This window comes from Phyllostomus hastatus, unplaced genomic scaffold (genome assembly GCF_019186645.2).
Source record: "Phyllostomus hastatus isolate PE091 unplaced genomic scaffold, TTU_PhHast_1.1 phas_contig_855, whole genome shotgun sequence".
Classification (NCBI taxonomy): domain Eukaryota; kingdom Metazoa; phylum Chordata; class Mammalia; order Chiroptera; family Phyllostomidae; genus Phyllostomus; species Phyllostomus hastatus.
This window is the reverse complement of record NW_025333976.1, coordinates 80,448-96,106: the sequence shown is the minus strand read 5'-3', so window position 1 is coordinate 96,106 and position 15,659 is coordinate 80,448. Positions and strand designations below refer to the sequence as shown.

General features: G+C 38.0%; 1 protein-coding gene across 1 annotated transcript in view; it reads right to left on the bottom strand.

The window, feature by feature from the left end:
- Positions 1–15,659, bottom strand: part of CR1 (complement C3b/C4b receptor 1 (Knops blood group)) — a 121,419-nt gene that overhangs the window by 30,758 nt on the left and 75,002 nt on the right. The window contains 3 exon segments of the mRNA XM_045850716.1: positions 2,024–2,123; positions 2,724–2,903; positions 12,528–12,755. Of these exon segments, the coding sequence (XP_045706672.1) occupies positions 2,024–2,123; positions 2,724–2,903; positions 12,528–12,755 (508 nt within the window).

The following is a 15,659-nucleotide window of genomic DNA, read 5'->3' as shown; positions in this document are numbered from 1 at the left end:
TCATCCTCTGGTATATATATTTGGGAAAATTCAATAATTCTTCTACCTCAGTTGTCTCTTCTGTAAAATGGGGCCTATATGTGGTATTCACTTCTAATATAATTTTAAAGCTTAAGTCAATTTATGTAAAACTGTAGGTAGAGTGCTTCGGCCAGCTGTACTTAATAATCATTCATTATTATTTTTCTATATGTAATCTGCAATGGCAGTTTTAATTTGCTCTCTGACCAAGATACAAAACTCTGTTTTAATTTCTTCTTTGCTTATGAATTTCTAATGTTATTATATTATAATGTATACCCTCTACTTAACAGTATGTAGTCACATAAAAGAAGTCAAAACACATATAATGTGGGAATTTTTTTTTTTAGGAAATATATCAAATTAGTATATGTTTTGGGTTCTTGGTCATGTAAAACTTTACTTCTGTACTTTGACTGGGTATAGATATTTCTTGGCACAGTATTTTTCCTCAAAACACTAATTTTTGCTATCTATTGTGTGGAAGAAACATTTGATGATAATATGATTTTTTTCTGTTTATTTTACCTCTGGATAGTTGAAAAAATTTTTAGATATCTGATTTTCATACATTTTCTCCATGGAGGATGAGGGTCTCTTATCATTAATCTTGCATTTAGTAAATCTTAAGATTAGGACAATCCAGTCTTTTTCTTTCTGACCTGGGAAAGTACCTTCCATTATGTGCTAGTTGTTACCTCACCTCTTTTTGTTCTTTATTTTTTTTCTTATGTCTCAACATGTGTGAGTGCATGTGTGTGTGTGTGTGTGTGTGTGTGTGTGTGTGTAATTTTCAGTGTGGTCCTTTGTTTACTCAAGAGAAGTTAATCCAGTATTCACGTGATCTCTTTGATTTCTTTTTCTTTAGAATTGAATCTTTTGATCACTGTTGCTTTTTTAGACTACTGTGTATTTATTCATGTATAAACTTTACTGATATCACATCATTAAATCTCACAAATGCCTCTTATTGTTTCATAGCTTCTGTGTTGCAAACACATATGAGAGATTTCTAATATCCTGTTTTGCAGTTCATTCCCTTGTTTATTAAAGTACACTGATTTGTTGAGGAATATTTTCTCTGATATCTTAGATTGTTCTTTTTTTTTTTCAATTGCTGTATCTTCTTTCCCTTGTATGTCCTGATGTTTTGTTTTACTCATGAAAGAAAGAGATCTAGGCTTTTTCACAATGGGAGGTGAGAGGGATTGGTGAAGAGATTGTCTGGAAAGGTATTAAAATCTCTAGACTCAGACAAAGTGAGCAGGGGGTGAATGTTGATTTATCTTAGTTTAATATTGCTGGATGACAGGTACAATGACTTGAGTAGGATAGGATAGGGCTGAAACCAGGGGCAGTTTTTACAGAAAGATGTAATATACATAGTTACCTTTTTTCTCTCTAAGTTTATTGTGGCAACTAAAAGTTAGTGCATTCTCTTTAATTACTCCCTCTAAGTTGGGGCAATGGCTTCTGCTCAGTTACTGTACCAAGGAACAGTCAAACTTGGTAAAGTTTTTTGTACCAAACAAAAAACTCCATTAGTGTCCATCCCCTCTCTGTGTGTGTTTTAATGCCTACATTTCCCTAGACTGCTGTTACATAAGAATTACTCTTCCAACCCTTTGTTTAGGGGCATCCAACTCAGCTCAAGTACCTGATGTCAAGTACCTGATTTTTTGAATCCTTGCAGGATTCAAAAAATATTTTTCATTTTCCTCATTTGTCAGGTCGATACTTTTTATTCAGTGGCTAACTTACCAGATTTCACATGTACTAGCTTTGGCAGAAGCATGGTGACTTCTTTAGTTTGTTACACAGACACAGATTGTTCCTGCTTTTTTAGACTCCTTTTATCATATTTTTATCTCTATGAAGAAGTCCCATTGCTTACTGTTTTAAGTATAGAGGGCAGTGGTCTAGTTTGCCTATCTAAGACTGGGACAGAGATTGACATTGCTGTTCTGGAACTCATACTCCAGAGAGAGTGCTCCCAACTCACCCTTCATTACAAGAATAATTAACTGTTGATCCAAACTGGGTATCTGTGTTTATATGTACCATGCCATTTATGGGTTCAGGTGGAGTTCCACATGATTTTCCTGTAAGAAAGAAGCAGAATTTTAAACTAGGCATACAGCTCAATTTACATTTGTTTTTTAAGATTCAGACTGAGTGTAGCATACTAAACAGCCTATATATCTGTGATTTTTCCAGAATTGCCACCTTGAGGAGACTCACCATATAACCTTAGAATGAAGCAGTTATGGAGCACTGCTTTTAAAATGACTACCTTGTATCTTAATTTGTATCTAGTAATACAAATTAAGTATGGCAAAAGAATGGTTTTCATCCTACCAGCCTAAATCAAAGGCTTGATAATTTAGGATTTCCCTCCATCTTAGTTAGTGAAGCACAGTTCACTGCAACCCACATAATTTTCTTTTGTGTTCCTTTTTCATTAATATTTCTAACCATCAAATGTAACCTCCAGTGAATGGAAAATTTCCCTCCAATTCCTTTTGTGTGAGTCTTTTCCATGAAATGAGTATCTTGTCAAGGTGCAGAATCCCAGACAATAAAACAGGATGACTTACAAGTCTACCCTCCATTTAAATATTTTGGGCAAACTTAGATTTCTCACCTTCAAAATCAAAACAAATCAAGTCAAATTCCACAGATGCTTTGAGCAGGTTACTCACGTTTACAGATATCTTTGGCACTTGACCAGACCAACTTTTCTAGACAGGTGATAGAGAATGTATTCTCAAAATACCCAGGGGAACATTTGTAGCTCAAAGATGTCCCAATTGGAAACTCAAACCCATCAGTTAGGGTTGTAGGCTTGGCAAATAGAAATTGTTCTGGAGCTTTACAGTAACCTGGAGACCAAAACCACAGGAATACCAAAGTGAGCAATGAGACTTCCATTTTACCTGCCTTTCTCTTCAATTAAGTGGATATATGGGATCACAGAAACAGAGGCATAATAATTGCAAACGTTTTCTTGAAGTTACCTTAAAATGGTATTTTCCAACAACACCTAGTCATGAAAAAAATTTTTACCACATAAATACTATTCACCTTTCTGGACTTTCTTCTCTTACTTCACATGTCAGTCCTCCTATCAGAGTGTCTGTACCAAGAGTTAACCTCATACATTGGTGTTAATGTACCAGTGCATATCAGGGCATATTTTACCATCTCTTTCCATTTCTTCCTCCCTGTCCCTTATTCAGAATGTCGTTATAAGCTGCCTCTCTGGCACTAAATAGCATTTGCAGTGGGTTGAATGATGTTCCCTGCAAATGATGTATCCATCCAGAAACTCAAATATGGGAACTTATTTAGAATAGAGGTCTTTTTATATATAATTAAGGTAATGATCTTGAGATGAGATTATACTAGATTACTGGAATGGGCCTAAATTCAATGACTGGTGGTTTCTTTATAAAAGAGGAAAAGGGATTTGAGAGGCAGAGACACAGAGGAATAGGCCATGTGAAGACAGAGTCAGGGATTAGAGTAATGTATCCACAATATAGGAGTACTAAGAATCTGGAAGAAGCAAAGAAGGATTCTCTCCTAGACCTGTAGAGGAAAATGGGGCCCTATAAACACTTTGATTTCAGACTTCTAGCCTCCAGATCTGAGAGAGAATAAATTTCTGTTATTTTAAGCTACTTAGTTTCTGGATATTTGTTATAGTGGCCTTAGAAAACTAATAAACCATTCTCCTCTTTCTGCTGCTAAACTAGACATGTAAGGACAAGAACAAAATGTATTAAGCTATTAAGCAGCACCTTCTAAGAAGCTATGTCTTCTTTGTGAGAAAGTATATTGTATGCTGCATATTTTGAAATAGAGTCTGGGGCTCAGATGGCGTTGGAGTAGGAAGGAGCAGATTCGGCTTCCCTCTGCTCAGGGGAGAAAATTCTGGCTGATCTATGGATCAGCCAGAATTTTGTTGGTAGAGAAGCAACCAACCAACATACTTCAGCATATGTGAAAATAGGGGACCAAGGATTGTGGTGGAACTGAAAAACCGGACCGTAAGAAGAGTGCTGCAATAAGGTAGGGTCCCAGGGATCAGGGTGGGGTCCAGGGGCTGCAGCCCTAGATCCAGTGCCCTCTGCTGGGCTTGCCACAGAGTCCTTGGGAGAGAGCTGGGACAACTGCTTCCTCCCCAGCAAACAAGGTCTGAGCGGCACTGGGAGGAATCCAGGTGCTAGCAAACACACAAGGGCTGTGAGCACCTTTGGAGGCTATGGACACCAGAGGGGCTGGGTTGCACAGCGGGCCCTGATCCCCGCATCACAGGTCTGGCTGGGGGGTCTGGCTGGGGGGTCGTTTTTGGCTTTGGGAGAAGCCAGGCCATTGTGTGGAGCAGCAGGCTTGAACAGGAGGAATTTCTCAAGAGGAAGGAATGAAAAGACAGACACTCTTTGGGGAATTCTCCTAAAGTGATCAATCGCTCCAGCCTTCCTGCCACCCAGCCGAGGGCATGCATACTCCCAGGGAAAGCATCCCCACATCCTAGTCCACAGCAGTAACCCTGGGGAAAGGCCTGATTCCCACACCCAGGGTGCAAGGCTGAGGAGCCACGTTAGCTTCCCAGACAGTGCGGGAGCCAGTCGCTGACCCAGGAAGAAAAGCCATACCAATCACTCCTCAGCCTACCTCAGCCAGCAAGAGCAGAAAATCTGGTTTAGCCACTTTGAAACCAAGAGACTTTTTAATTTGATTCTATTTTTTAACAGTTCTTAATATTTTAATTTTAGTGTTTTTATTCTATTTTAATTTCTTTTTCCTCTCTTTCCAACTTTGTTGTTTTATTCCTTCCTCCTTCCTTTCCTCCAATTTTATCTCTTCTTCCTTCCTTCGTCTGCCTTTTTTATTTTTATTTTTTAAAATTTTTTCTAAATACCTACAAGTGAGACAAAATCCTGGATCTGTGAAAAGACCAAAGTTGAACCCAAAGAAGGGGCATCACAACAGCTGAGACAGTGAGACAAATTTCACTCTTCTATTACAGAAGACCTGCAAGTTATTGCATATTTGTATTATTATTATTTTTCCAGTATTCTTACATCTTTTTAAATAGTATTTTTGTATCCCTCTTCTTTTTTTATAGTCTGCTTTGCTAGACTGGATATATTGTATGACCTGACAGCTTTCCCCTGATATCTCTTTCCATAGTGTATTGCTAATCTACTGTCCTTTAACTCACCTGTGTCCCATTAGCACACTACTCGAGGTTCTGTACTCCCTATTCTTGTTACCTAGATCTCATAGATTCTGTCATACAATTGCTGCCCTAATATTATTGTAACTAATTGCTGTTTCATGCAATTGTAATTACTTCATAATACCCCTCCCAGATCTTAGCCCATTTCAAAGTTTCCTGAACTCTATTACTGTAGTGGTTAACTCTATTCTCTCACATACTGCAACTATTTACTATCCTTTACTCTCACCTTACTTCAGAATCTGACCTGCCACAACCTCCCTGCTTTATAGATCCAACTCACAATCCCTCCTTCCCCAACAAGAGTCTTATCTTCTTTCCATCCTTTCTAAAAATCAGCTAGCTGGGTGGAAGATCACAGTTAACACTATACATAGTCAAAGGATCTCCTATCTCTTCTCTACTGGCTGCTACTGTAAATATCATAGAATACTCTCTTGCTGTCTTAAACCATTTTTCCTTCCCCCTCCAACTCATCACAAAAAAGAGCACGTGTAGACGGTAAACACCAGGATACCCACTGGAAGAGGAAACCCAACAACAAAGGAACCACTAACAGATAACAACAGAAGAGGGTGAAGGAGGGAGTGGTAACCACACAAACCTCAATCTAGGACCTATCTGGAAATACAACTAAACAGTAGAGACAGTACCCAATACAAACATCTGAACAAGAGCAAGAGAGAATCCTCAAAACCTTGCACACACGGAAGAACCAGCTTCAACACAACCTGCCCTCACCAGCACAACAAAATACAAGAGGTGCTGGACAGAGTGACCCTCATTTAACCCGCTGGTGAGAGGGAACCACCAAAGAAAGACCCAAAAACAATCAAAACCCAAAGGCAAAAACAAAGCCAACTTAAATGAGAGCCCAAGACCAGTGAGCTCGGGAGATCAAGGAAACTGCACCACTGAAACTCACTGCTATTCTACTAAAGAACTTCACACCACAAACCCAAGGAGCCAGAACAGATCAATGTAAGAAGCTGAGGCTAATAAGAAGAGTCTCACGAACAATGGGCAGACAAAGAAACAATCCCCAAATGAAAGGAAAGGAGGAAGCCTCAGAATGCTAAATGAAATAGAGGCAATTCAACTATCAGATATTGAGTTCAAAGCAATGATTGTCAGGAAGCTCAATGAGCTCACAATGAGCTACCAGAAACTACAGGGAAGCTACAATGAACTCACTGAAAACTACATCAACATGAAAAAGTAAATATAAACTCTCAAGAAGGGCCAAGAGGAAATGAAGAATACAATTTCTGAACTGAAGAACACAGTAGAAGGAATGAAAAGCAGGATCGATAAAGGAGAAAATTGAATCAGCGAGCTAGAGGACAAAGTAGAAGAACACACCCAGAAAGAGCAAGAAAAGGAAAAGAGGCTCAGGAAGAATGAAGAGGGATTAAGAGAAATGCAAGACAAAATGAAACGTAATAATATCCGTATAATAGGGATACCAGAAGGAGAAGAAGAAGAGCAAGGGATAGAAAACCTATTTGAAAAAGGAGTGATGGAAAACTTCCCTAATTTGATGAGGGAAAAAGTCACACAAATCCAGGAAACACAGAGAGTTCCCGTCAAGAGGAACTCAAAGAGGGTGACGTCAAGACATATCATAATTAACATGGCAAAATACCAAGACAAAGACAGAAGCTGAAAGGCAGCAAAGGAAAGGCAGGAAGTAACATATAAGGGAGCCCCAATAAGGCTAACAGCTGACTTCTCAATGGAAACACTCCAAGTCAGAAGAGAATAGCAAGAAATATTCCAATTATTCAGAAATATTCAGCCAGAGGTCTGAAACCAAGGCTACTTTACCCAGCAAGGCTCTCAATCAAGACAGAAGGCCAAATAAGCTTCCCAGACAAAAAAAGTCTAAAAGAATACAGCTCCACCAAACCAGCGCTGCAAGAGAGGCTAAAGGGCCTGCTTTGAGGAAAAGAAAGAAAAGAGAGATAGATAGAGAGAGAGAGTAACACAGGTATGAAAATGGCAATGAATAAGTACCTATCAGTAACAACTTTAAATGTAAATGGATTAAATGTTTCAAAAAAACATAGAATAGCTGAATGGATAAGAAAACATGACCCACATATATGTTGCCCATAAGAGACCCACCTTAGGAGAAAAGATCTACACAGGCTAAAAAATGAAGGGCTAGAAACAAATTTTCCAAGCAAATGGACAGGGAAAAAATGCTAGGGTAGCAATACTCATATCAGACAAAATAGACTTCCAAAAAAGGGCAATAAAAAGAGACCCAGAAGGTCGCTTCATAATACTCAAGGAAAGAATCCACCATGAATATATAAACATTGTAAATATATATGCACCCAACATAGGAGCACCCAAATACACAAAGAAAATCTTAGAGGCTATTAAGAAGGATATTGACAGCAACACAATTATAGTAGGGGATTTTAACACCCCACTGTCCAAAATGGACAGACCTTCCAAAAAAAATATCAACAAAGATATTGTGGCATTGAACAATGCCCTAGAGGAAATGGACTTAATTGATTAATATAGAGCCCTTCATCCCAAAGAAGCAAAATACATATTCTTTCAAAATGCACATGGAACATTTTCAAAGATAGACCACATGATAGGACACAAAGCAAGTCTAAACAAATTTAAGAAAATTGAAATTATACCAAGCATTTTCTCTGATCACAAGGGACTGAAACTAGAAACCAACCCCAAGGGAAGAAACCCAAAACAGTCAAAATCATGAGGATTGGATAGCATGCTATTAAACAATGAATGGGTCAAAAATGAAATTAGGGAAGAAATCAATATTTTTGGAAACAAATGAATGAACTCACAACAACCCAAAACCTATGGGACATAGTGAAGCACTCCTGAGAGGGAAGTTCGGAATGACACTGGTACACCTAAAAAAGATAGAAACATTACAAACAAATAACCTAACCCTATGTCTACAAGAACTCAAGAAAAACAACAAAGACAGCCCAGAGCAAGTAGAATGAAAGAAATAACCAAGATCAGAGTAGAATTAAATGACATAGAGACTAAAAGCACAATTCTAAGGATCAATGAGTCCGAGAGCTGGTTCTTTGAAAAGATAAACAAATTGGACAAGCCTTTAAGCAGGCTCATCAAGAAAGAAGAGAAAGGATCCAAATAAATGCAATTAGAAATGAAAGAGGGGAGATTACAAATAACACCACAGAAATACAAAGGATTGTAAGAAATTACCACAAAGAACTGTATGCCCAGAAATTTGAATACCTAGGTGAAATGGACAAATTTCTAGAAAAATATAATCTCCCAAAACTCAATAAAAAAGAAGCAGAAAGCCTGAACAGACCAATAACAGCAGAATAAATTGAAGCAGTAATAAAACAACTCCCGACACACAGAAGTCCAGGTCCAGATGGTTTCACCGGTGAATTCTACAAAGCATTTAAAGAAGAGCTAACCCCTATCCTTCACAGACTATTCCAAAAAAATTCAGAATGATGGGGGACTCCTAAACTCTTTTTATGAAGCCAGCATCATCCTAATCCCAAAACCAGATAAAGACACAACAAAGAAAGAAAACTTCGGGCCAATATAACTGATGAAAATAGGCACTAAAATCCCCGAGAAAATATTGGCAAATCACATCCAGCAACACATTAAGAACATCATACCCCATGACCAAGGGGGATTCATCCCAGGGATGCAAGGATGGTTCAATATTCGCAAATCAGTAAATGTAATACATCACATAAACAAAAGCAAAGACAAAAATCACATGATCATATCAATAGATGCAGAAAAAGCATTTGATAAGGTACAGCGCCCATTTTTGGTAAGAACATTTAGCAAAGTGGGAATAGAGGGAGCATTTCTCAACATAATAAAGGCCATATATGAGAGACCTACAGCCAACATCATACTCAGTGGGGAAAAACTAAAATCTTTTTCACTAAGATCTGGAACAAGACAAGGCTGTCCACTTTCACCACTCTTATTCAATATAGAATTGTAAGTTTTAGCCACAGCGATCAGACAATAAAAGTAAATAAAAGGCCTCCAAATTGGAAAGGAGGAAACAAAACTGTCACTGTTTCCAGATGACATGATAGTGTACATAGAAAATCCTATAGACTCTGCTAAAAAAGCTCTGGATCTAATAAACGAATTTGGCAAAACAGCGGATACAAAGTCAATATCCAGAAATCAAAGGCATTTTTGTATACCAACCATGAAACAGCAGAAACAGAAATCAGGAAAAAAATCCCATTTGAAATAGCAAAAAGAAAAATAAAGTACCTAGGAATAAATCTAAACAAGGAAGTAAAAGACCTGTATTCAGAAAACTACAGAACAATGAAGAAAGAAATTAAGGAAGACACAAACAAATGGAAACATATACCATGTTCATGGATTGGAAGAATTAACATCATCAAAATGTCCATAGTACCCTAAGCAATTTACACATTCAATGCAATACCTATGAAAGTACCAATGGCGTAATTCACAGACTTAGAACAAACATTTCAAAAATTTATATGGAATCATAAATGACCCCAAATAGCTGCTGCAATTTTGAGAAAGAAGAGTAAAGTAGAAGGGATCACAATACCTGATACCAAACTCGATTACAAGGCCATTGTAATCAAAACAGCCTGGTACTGGCATAAAAACAGGAACATGGACCAATGGAACAGAACAGAGAGCCCAGAAATAAACTCAAGCCTCTATGGTCAATTAATATTTGACAAAGCGGGCAGCAACATAAAATGGAATAAAAACAATCTCTTCAACAAATGGTGTTGGGAGAACTGGACAGCTACATGCAAAAAAATGAAACTCGAGCACCAACTTACACTTACAACTTACACCATACACAAAAATAAATTCAGGGTGGATAAAAGACTTAAATATAAGCCATGTTACCATTAAAGTCCTAGAGGAGAACATAGGCAGGAAAATCTCATATATTTCATGCAGCAACATTTTTACTCATACGTCCCCCAGAGCAAGGGCCATAAAGGAAAGAATAAACAAATGGGCTCTCATAAAAATAAAAAGCTTCTGCACAGCTAAAGAAAACAGTATTAAAATAAAAAGAGAACCAACTGTATAGGAAAACATATTTGCCAATGATACCTCAGACAAGGGTATGATCTCCAAAATATATAAAGAACTTAAACAACTCCACTCTAAGAAGACAAGCAACCCAATTAAAAAATGGGCAAAGGACTTGAACAGACACTTCTCCAAGGAGGACATACAGAGGATCCAGAAACACATGAAAAATCCCTGGCTGGTGTAGCTCAGTGGATTGAGCAGGGGCTGTGAACCAGTGTTGCAGGTTCGATTCCCAGTCAGGGCATATGCCTGGGTTGCAAGCCACGGTCCCCAGGAACTGCACATTGATGTTTCTCTCTTTCTCTCTCCCTTCCCTCTCTAAAAATAAATAAATAAAATCTTAAAAAAAAAGAAACACATGAAAAGATGCTCAATGTCACTAGCTATCAGAGAGATGCAAATTAAAACCACAATGAGATACCACTTCACACCAGTCAGAATGGCCATCATAAACAAAGCAGCAAACTACAAGTGTTGGAGAGGTTGTGGTGAAAAGGGCACCCTACTACACTGTTGGTGGGATTGCAGACTGGTGCAACCAGTGTGGAAAACAGTATGGAATTTTCTCAGAAAACTAAAAATAGATCTGCTTTTTGACCCAGCAATTCCACTGCTAGGATTATATCCTAAGAACCCTGAACCACCAATCCAAAAGAACCTATGCACCCCAATGTTCACAGCAGCACAATTTACAATAGTTAAGTGTTGGAAGCAACCTAGATGCCCATCAGTAAATGAATGGATCAACAAACTGTGATACATTTACACAATGGAATTCTATGCAGCAGAAAGAAATAAGGAGCTCCTACTCTTTGCAACAGCATGAATGCAACTGGAAAGTATTATGCTAAGGAAAATAAGCCAGACAGTGAAAGACAAGTATCATATGATCTCACCTTTGACAGGAATCTAAACAACAAAACCAACAAACAAGCAAAATATAACCAAAGACACTGAAATAAAGAACAGACTGACAGAATTCAGAGGGGAGAGGAGAGGGAATTTCAGGGGAATTTCAGGGGGAAAGGGGAAGGGTTTACAGGAACGAGTATAAGGACACACGGATAAAAACTAGGGGTGGGTGGAAATGTGAGGGAGGAGGGGAGGGTTGGGTGGGTGGGGTGGGATGGGAGTAAAAGAAAAATGTACTGCAACAACAATTTAAATAAAATAAAAAAAAAAGAAATAGAGTCTGAACTTCAGCTATCTCTTCTTTGGAGGAGACTACTTTTGTTTGCCAATTCAGTGAGCCTGGCTGGGGTCTATACATTTGCATTTAAAGAAATCTCACTAGATTCTGATCTATACAGCTGAGTTGGAGGATGAGGGAGCTCAAGGAAAGGTTAAATGCTTTTGATTGTGTGTGGCCTTTTCTCACTGGATTGCTCTTCTCTCTCAGGACTGCCCTGCTGGGCATGTGGTATTCCAAGGCTGGTGCCACACCTGAGTTTACTCCAGGTTTCATTCCTAAGATGGCCTACTACAGTCAGGCCTCAAGGACCAGGCAATCTGCTCTATTCCTTAGAAAGAAATAGTCTCTTTCTTTTCACAGTAGTTTACTTGAGCTGATCTTTCTTTGCTTCTTCTCACTCCCAAAGTTTAAGGACAAACATTAAAATGGAGTCCAGAGGTAAGCTGACAAATAAGTTTACTTTGAGTTGATATCTTTAGATCCAAAGGTAAAGTGAGCCCTTTTTATTACTTAACATATTCAGCATAAGACTAGTTAATAAATAATATCTATATTGTCAGTTTTATGTTTTGCATGCCCATGAACTTGTACAGAGCGTTTCTTAGTTATCTTGATATTTGTTAGTGTTCACAGACATTTGTTTTCCTGTCCTCTTCAACAAATACATTTTTCTTCCTGATTCACACAGGAAGTGCTTACTGCCTTCTTCCTGCCCAGACCCTTTGAGCCTCTTACTCTACTCTCCTCACAAGTTATTAATTAGCATCTTCCCTACTCAAACATAGCTTGGCACTGCTGGAACCATCTGTTTTAGCTATGGAATGAAATATTGACACTTCCACTTATGACAAAGATAAACTCACAAATAAATACTACAATCTTGTTATAGAAATATGAAGGATTTGGTACAGGTGTTCTGAACCCATTTAGGGTTATGTGGAGGTCGGTACTGACCAAGAGGAACAGAAAGTTCACAGCGAGGGACAGGGCCACTCCAAATCCCATTCCCGTGACTGTCACTTGTGCAGCGGATGGTGCTCTCCCCAATGAGATTGAAGGTCATCCCTCTGTCAGTGTGGGAGTCACATGTATAAGATATTTCTTTTCCGTAGGGAATGTTTCTCAGAGAAGTTCCTGTGTGTTTCCCATTCAGGATTGCGGGAGGATTTGGACAGAAGATCTCTAGAATGAAGACAAGAGCTATAAATTACATTAAAATGTTTATATTTTAATCTGACTTAATTCTACAGTTATGGGATGCTCTGATGCTGTTGCCAATAAAACAACAATTACACTCTTAGGGAGATTATAGACTGTGAAATAAATATGTTAGTTCTTTGCTGTGGTGCAGCTAAATGAAATGACACCTAAATCAATGTTTATTACAAAAGTCCAAAAGTGACTTTAGCACCCTGAACTCTTCAGAGAGTTAAGATTTCTGAATAATTGAGAGCTTATTCATTTGAAAAAAAGAGAAAACTTCTTAACTACATTAACAAGAAAATCATTGATGTAACAAGAAAATCATCCACTAACCCAATAAGCAGATTTTTGAGCACCTGGTGTATATCAACCACAAGATATACAAGCTCTTTTAACATTAAGGATCTTTTTCAGAGAAATACTTCAAAATATACATTTACTCTTTCTTTATTAGTGATGAAATCTTTTCTTGATGACTTGAGGCTAATATTCTCAAAAACAAAATGTTGACAGTAATGTCACATTAAAATGAAACATCCTCCATACTTCCGTGAATGCTCCAAAAGGCTCAGCAATGTTGTGACTTTTGAGATACTTACTAGTTTTTACAGGTTTTATTCCTCATTGAAGAAACACATGTTTCTTCTTTTGAATGAAACTATTTGGAGAAGCCCCTTTCCGCTTCTAGTTTGATCTGTATTTGGGAAAAGGATACTGCAGCTTGATAGAATCAGGGATCAACTAATCATAGGGTAGAGTAGCTTAATTAATGTTTATACTCTAGCAAGCAATTTTAGGTATATCTTTGGGTTGATGAGAGGGTTTTTTTTACTTCATGATTGATAACTATACTTTAAGAAAGTTAAGACTTTACACTAGGAGACTTCCAAATAAGAAAGATCTAATTATCAAGTTTCATTATATAAATCAGTACAAAAAGTACAAGTAATTTTAAAGTGAAATATTCATGTGAAAATTCTATTATAAAAATTATTTTTCAATAGTTATGATGAGAAGATGAAACAACACTCTGTTTGATTTAGTGAAGAAACAGACTGGATGTTTTGGTAGTGTTTTTGTATTTAACTCACTGTCATCTTAAAAACAAATAAACAAAAAATAACTCCCTTAATTCTATTTCCCTCTGCAGCTAAAGCTTCAGTTCTCTACATCCTTTACATTAGAATTCCTTTAAGATGTTGTCTATGAATTTTTACGCCCCTTCATTCTCCCTTGAACTCACTCCAATCAAGCATGTGCCCCCACAACTCTACTGAAACTGCTTTTACCAAGGACACTCATTACTTCCAAGTTGCTGAACCCAATGATAATTTTCTGCCCTCCTCTTACTTGATCTCTCTGTAGAATTTGAAATGATTGCTTGATCTCATCTCCTTAAATGAATTTCTTCACTTGGCTTCCAAGATATGCTCATCCTCCTGCTTTTTCTCTTAGTGTACCAGCTGCTTCTTCATCTCTTCTGCACATTCCTTCCCTTGTTTCTGGGTTCTTATTGTTGGGTTGACAGAATTTAGCCCCTGCCTCTATTGTTATTTGGCCACACTCATTCCCTAGGTGACCTCATTTAGTCTCTATTTTAATCTCTATGTGTAACCCATCAAAAAATCATGTCATTTCTACCTTCCAAATGTATCCATAACTCAAGCACTTCTTATCACCTCTGCCACTGGTATCCTGAGCCAACATCTGTGATTAGATTTTTACAGTAGCTTCCCAATTTGCACCCTCAGGCCTTCTACTATACCTGACTTTTGGCCACTTAACTGCTTTCCTAATCCAGCACGCTGACTGATACCACTGTTACCTCACTTGCAAACAACATTGGCTGTGTCAGCCTCCACAGGGTGAAAGACAGGCACCTGAACAGCCTCTGCTATTCTACTGCAGTGGAGGTCAATGCAACTCCCACATCTAAGCTAATATGACTGGATCCATGACCACTTTGGCTCCTTCTACTTCTAGGCTTAGATTGAGTACCATGCAGCAGGTCATGTGAGGTCCCCAGAGTCTGAACTGAGGGATGAGTGAACACAACATGGAAGCCAGGGGTTTAAAATTCTTGGGATAAACATGAAACAGGAGACAGAAAAGAGCCAACAGATAGGCTATTAATCCTCTCTCTGATAAAGAGATTTGGTTCCATATAGATGTTCTATGTGACCAAACAACCAACTTTTTTTCTTGTGAGGCTTATGGCCACCTTGGTAACATAGTATCTTTTATTTACTTGCTGTTTTTTCCTTCTTGCCTCCTTTTTTCTTATCCTTCGGGTACTGCTGCTCTGGGAGTGTACCCTCCAATGGAACATTGTTACATAAAAATTCCCTCTGGTACTATTTCTGGGGAATCTCCATCTAAGATATACCCATTCAACTTAGTCCTCTCTAGAGTAATGAGTTATATCATTAAAAGTAAGGTAGATTGTGTTACTTTTCTACTCACAATACTCCAATGGCTTTCCATCTTGCTCAGAGTGAAAACAAGTTCCTAAGGTTACTTTTCTCTTATCACCACCTACTACTGTTGTATTTGCTCACTCTACAAAAGCCATATAAGCTTCTGAGAAAATGTTAGGGCAGGGTTTTCAAAGAATGCCAAGAATATGTCTGCCTTGGGACTGTCTCTGAACTTTCTAATCCATCTGAATGGAAGGTTCTTCCTCTATGTTCTCACATTGGTAGTCAACTAATTGCTGTCAATGCTTAAATGAGAGCAATTACTTTCTCAGCGAGGACTTCCTTAATCACCTTATTTAAAATGGAAACTTTATTCCTTCCCTGGCATTCCTTATTGCTATTCACATAACTATTCTATTACATTACCTTGGTTGTTTTCTTAAACACTTAATATTATTTGAAATTG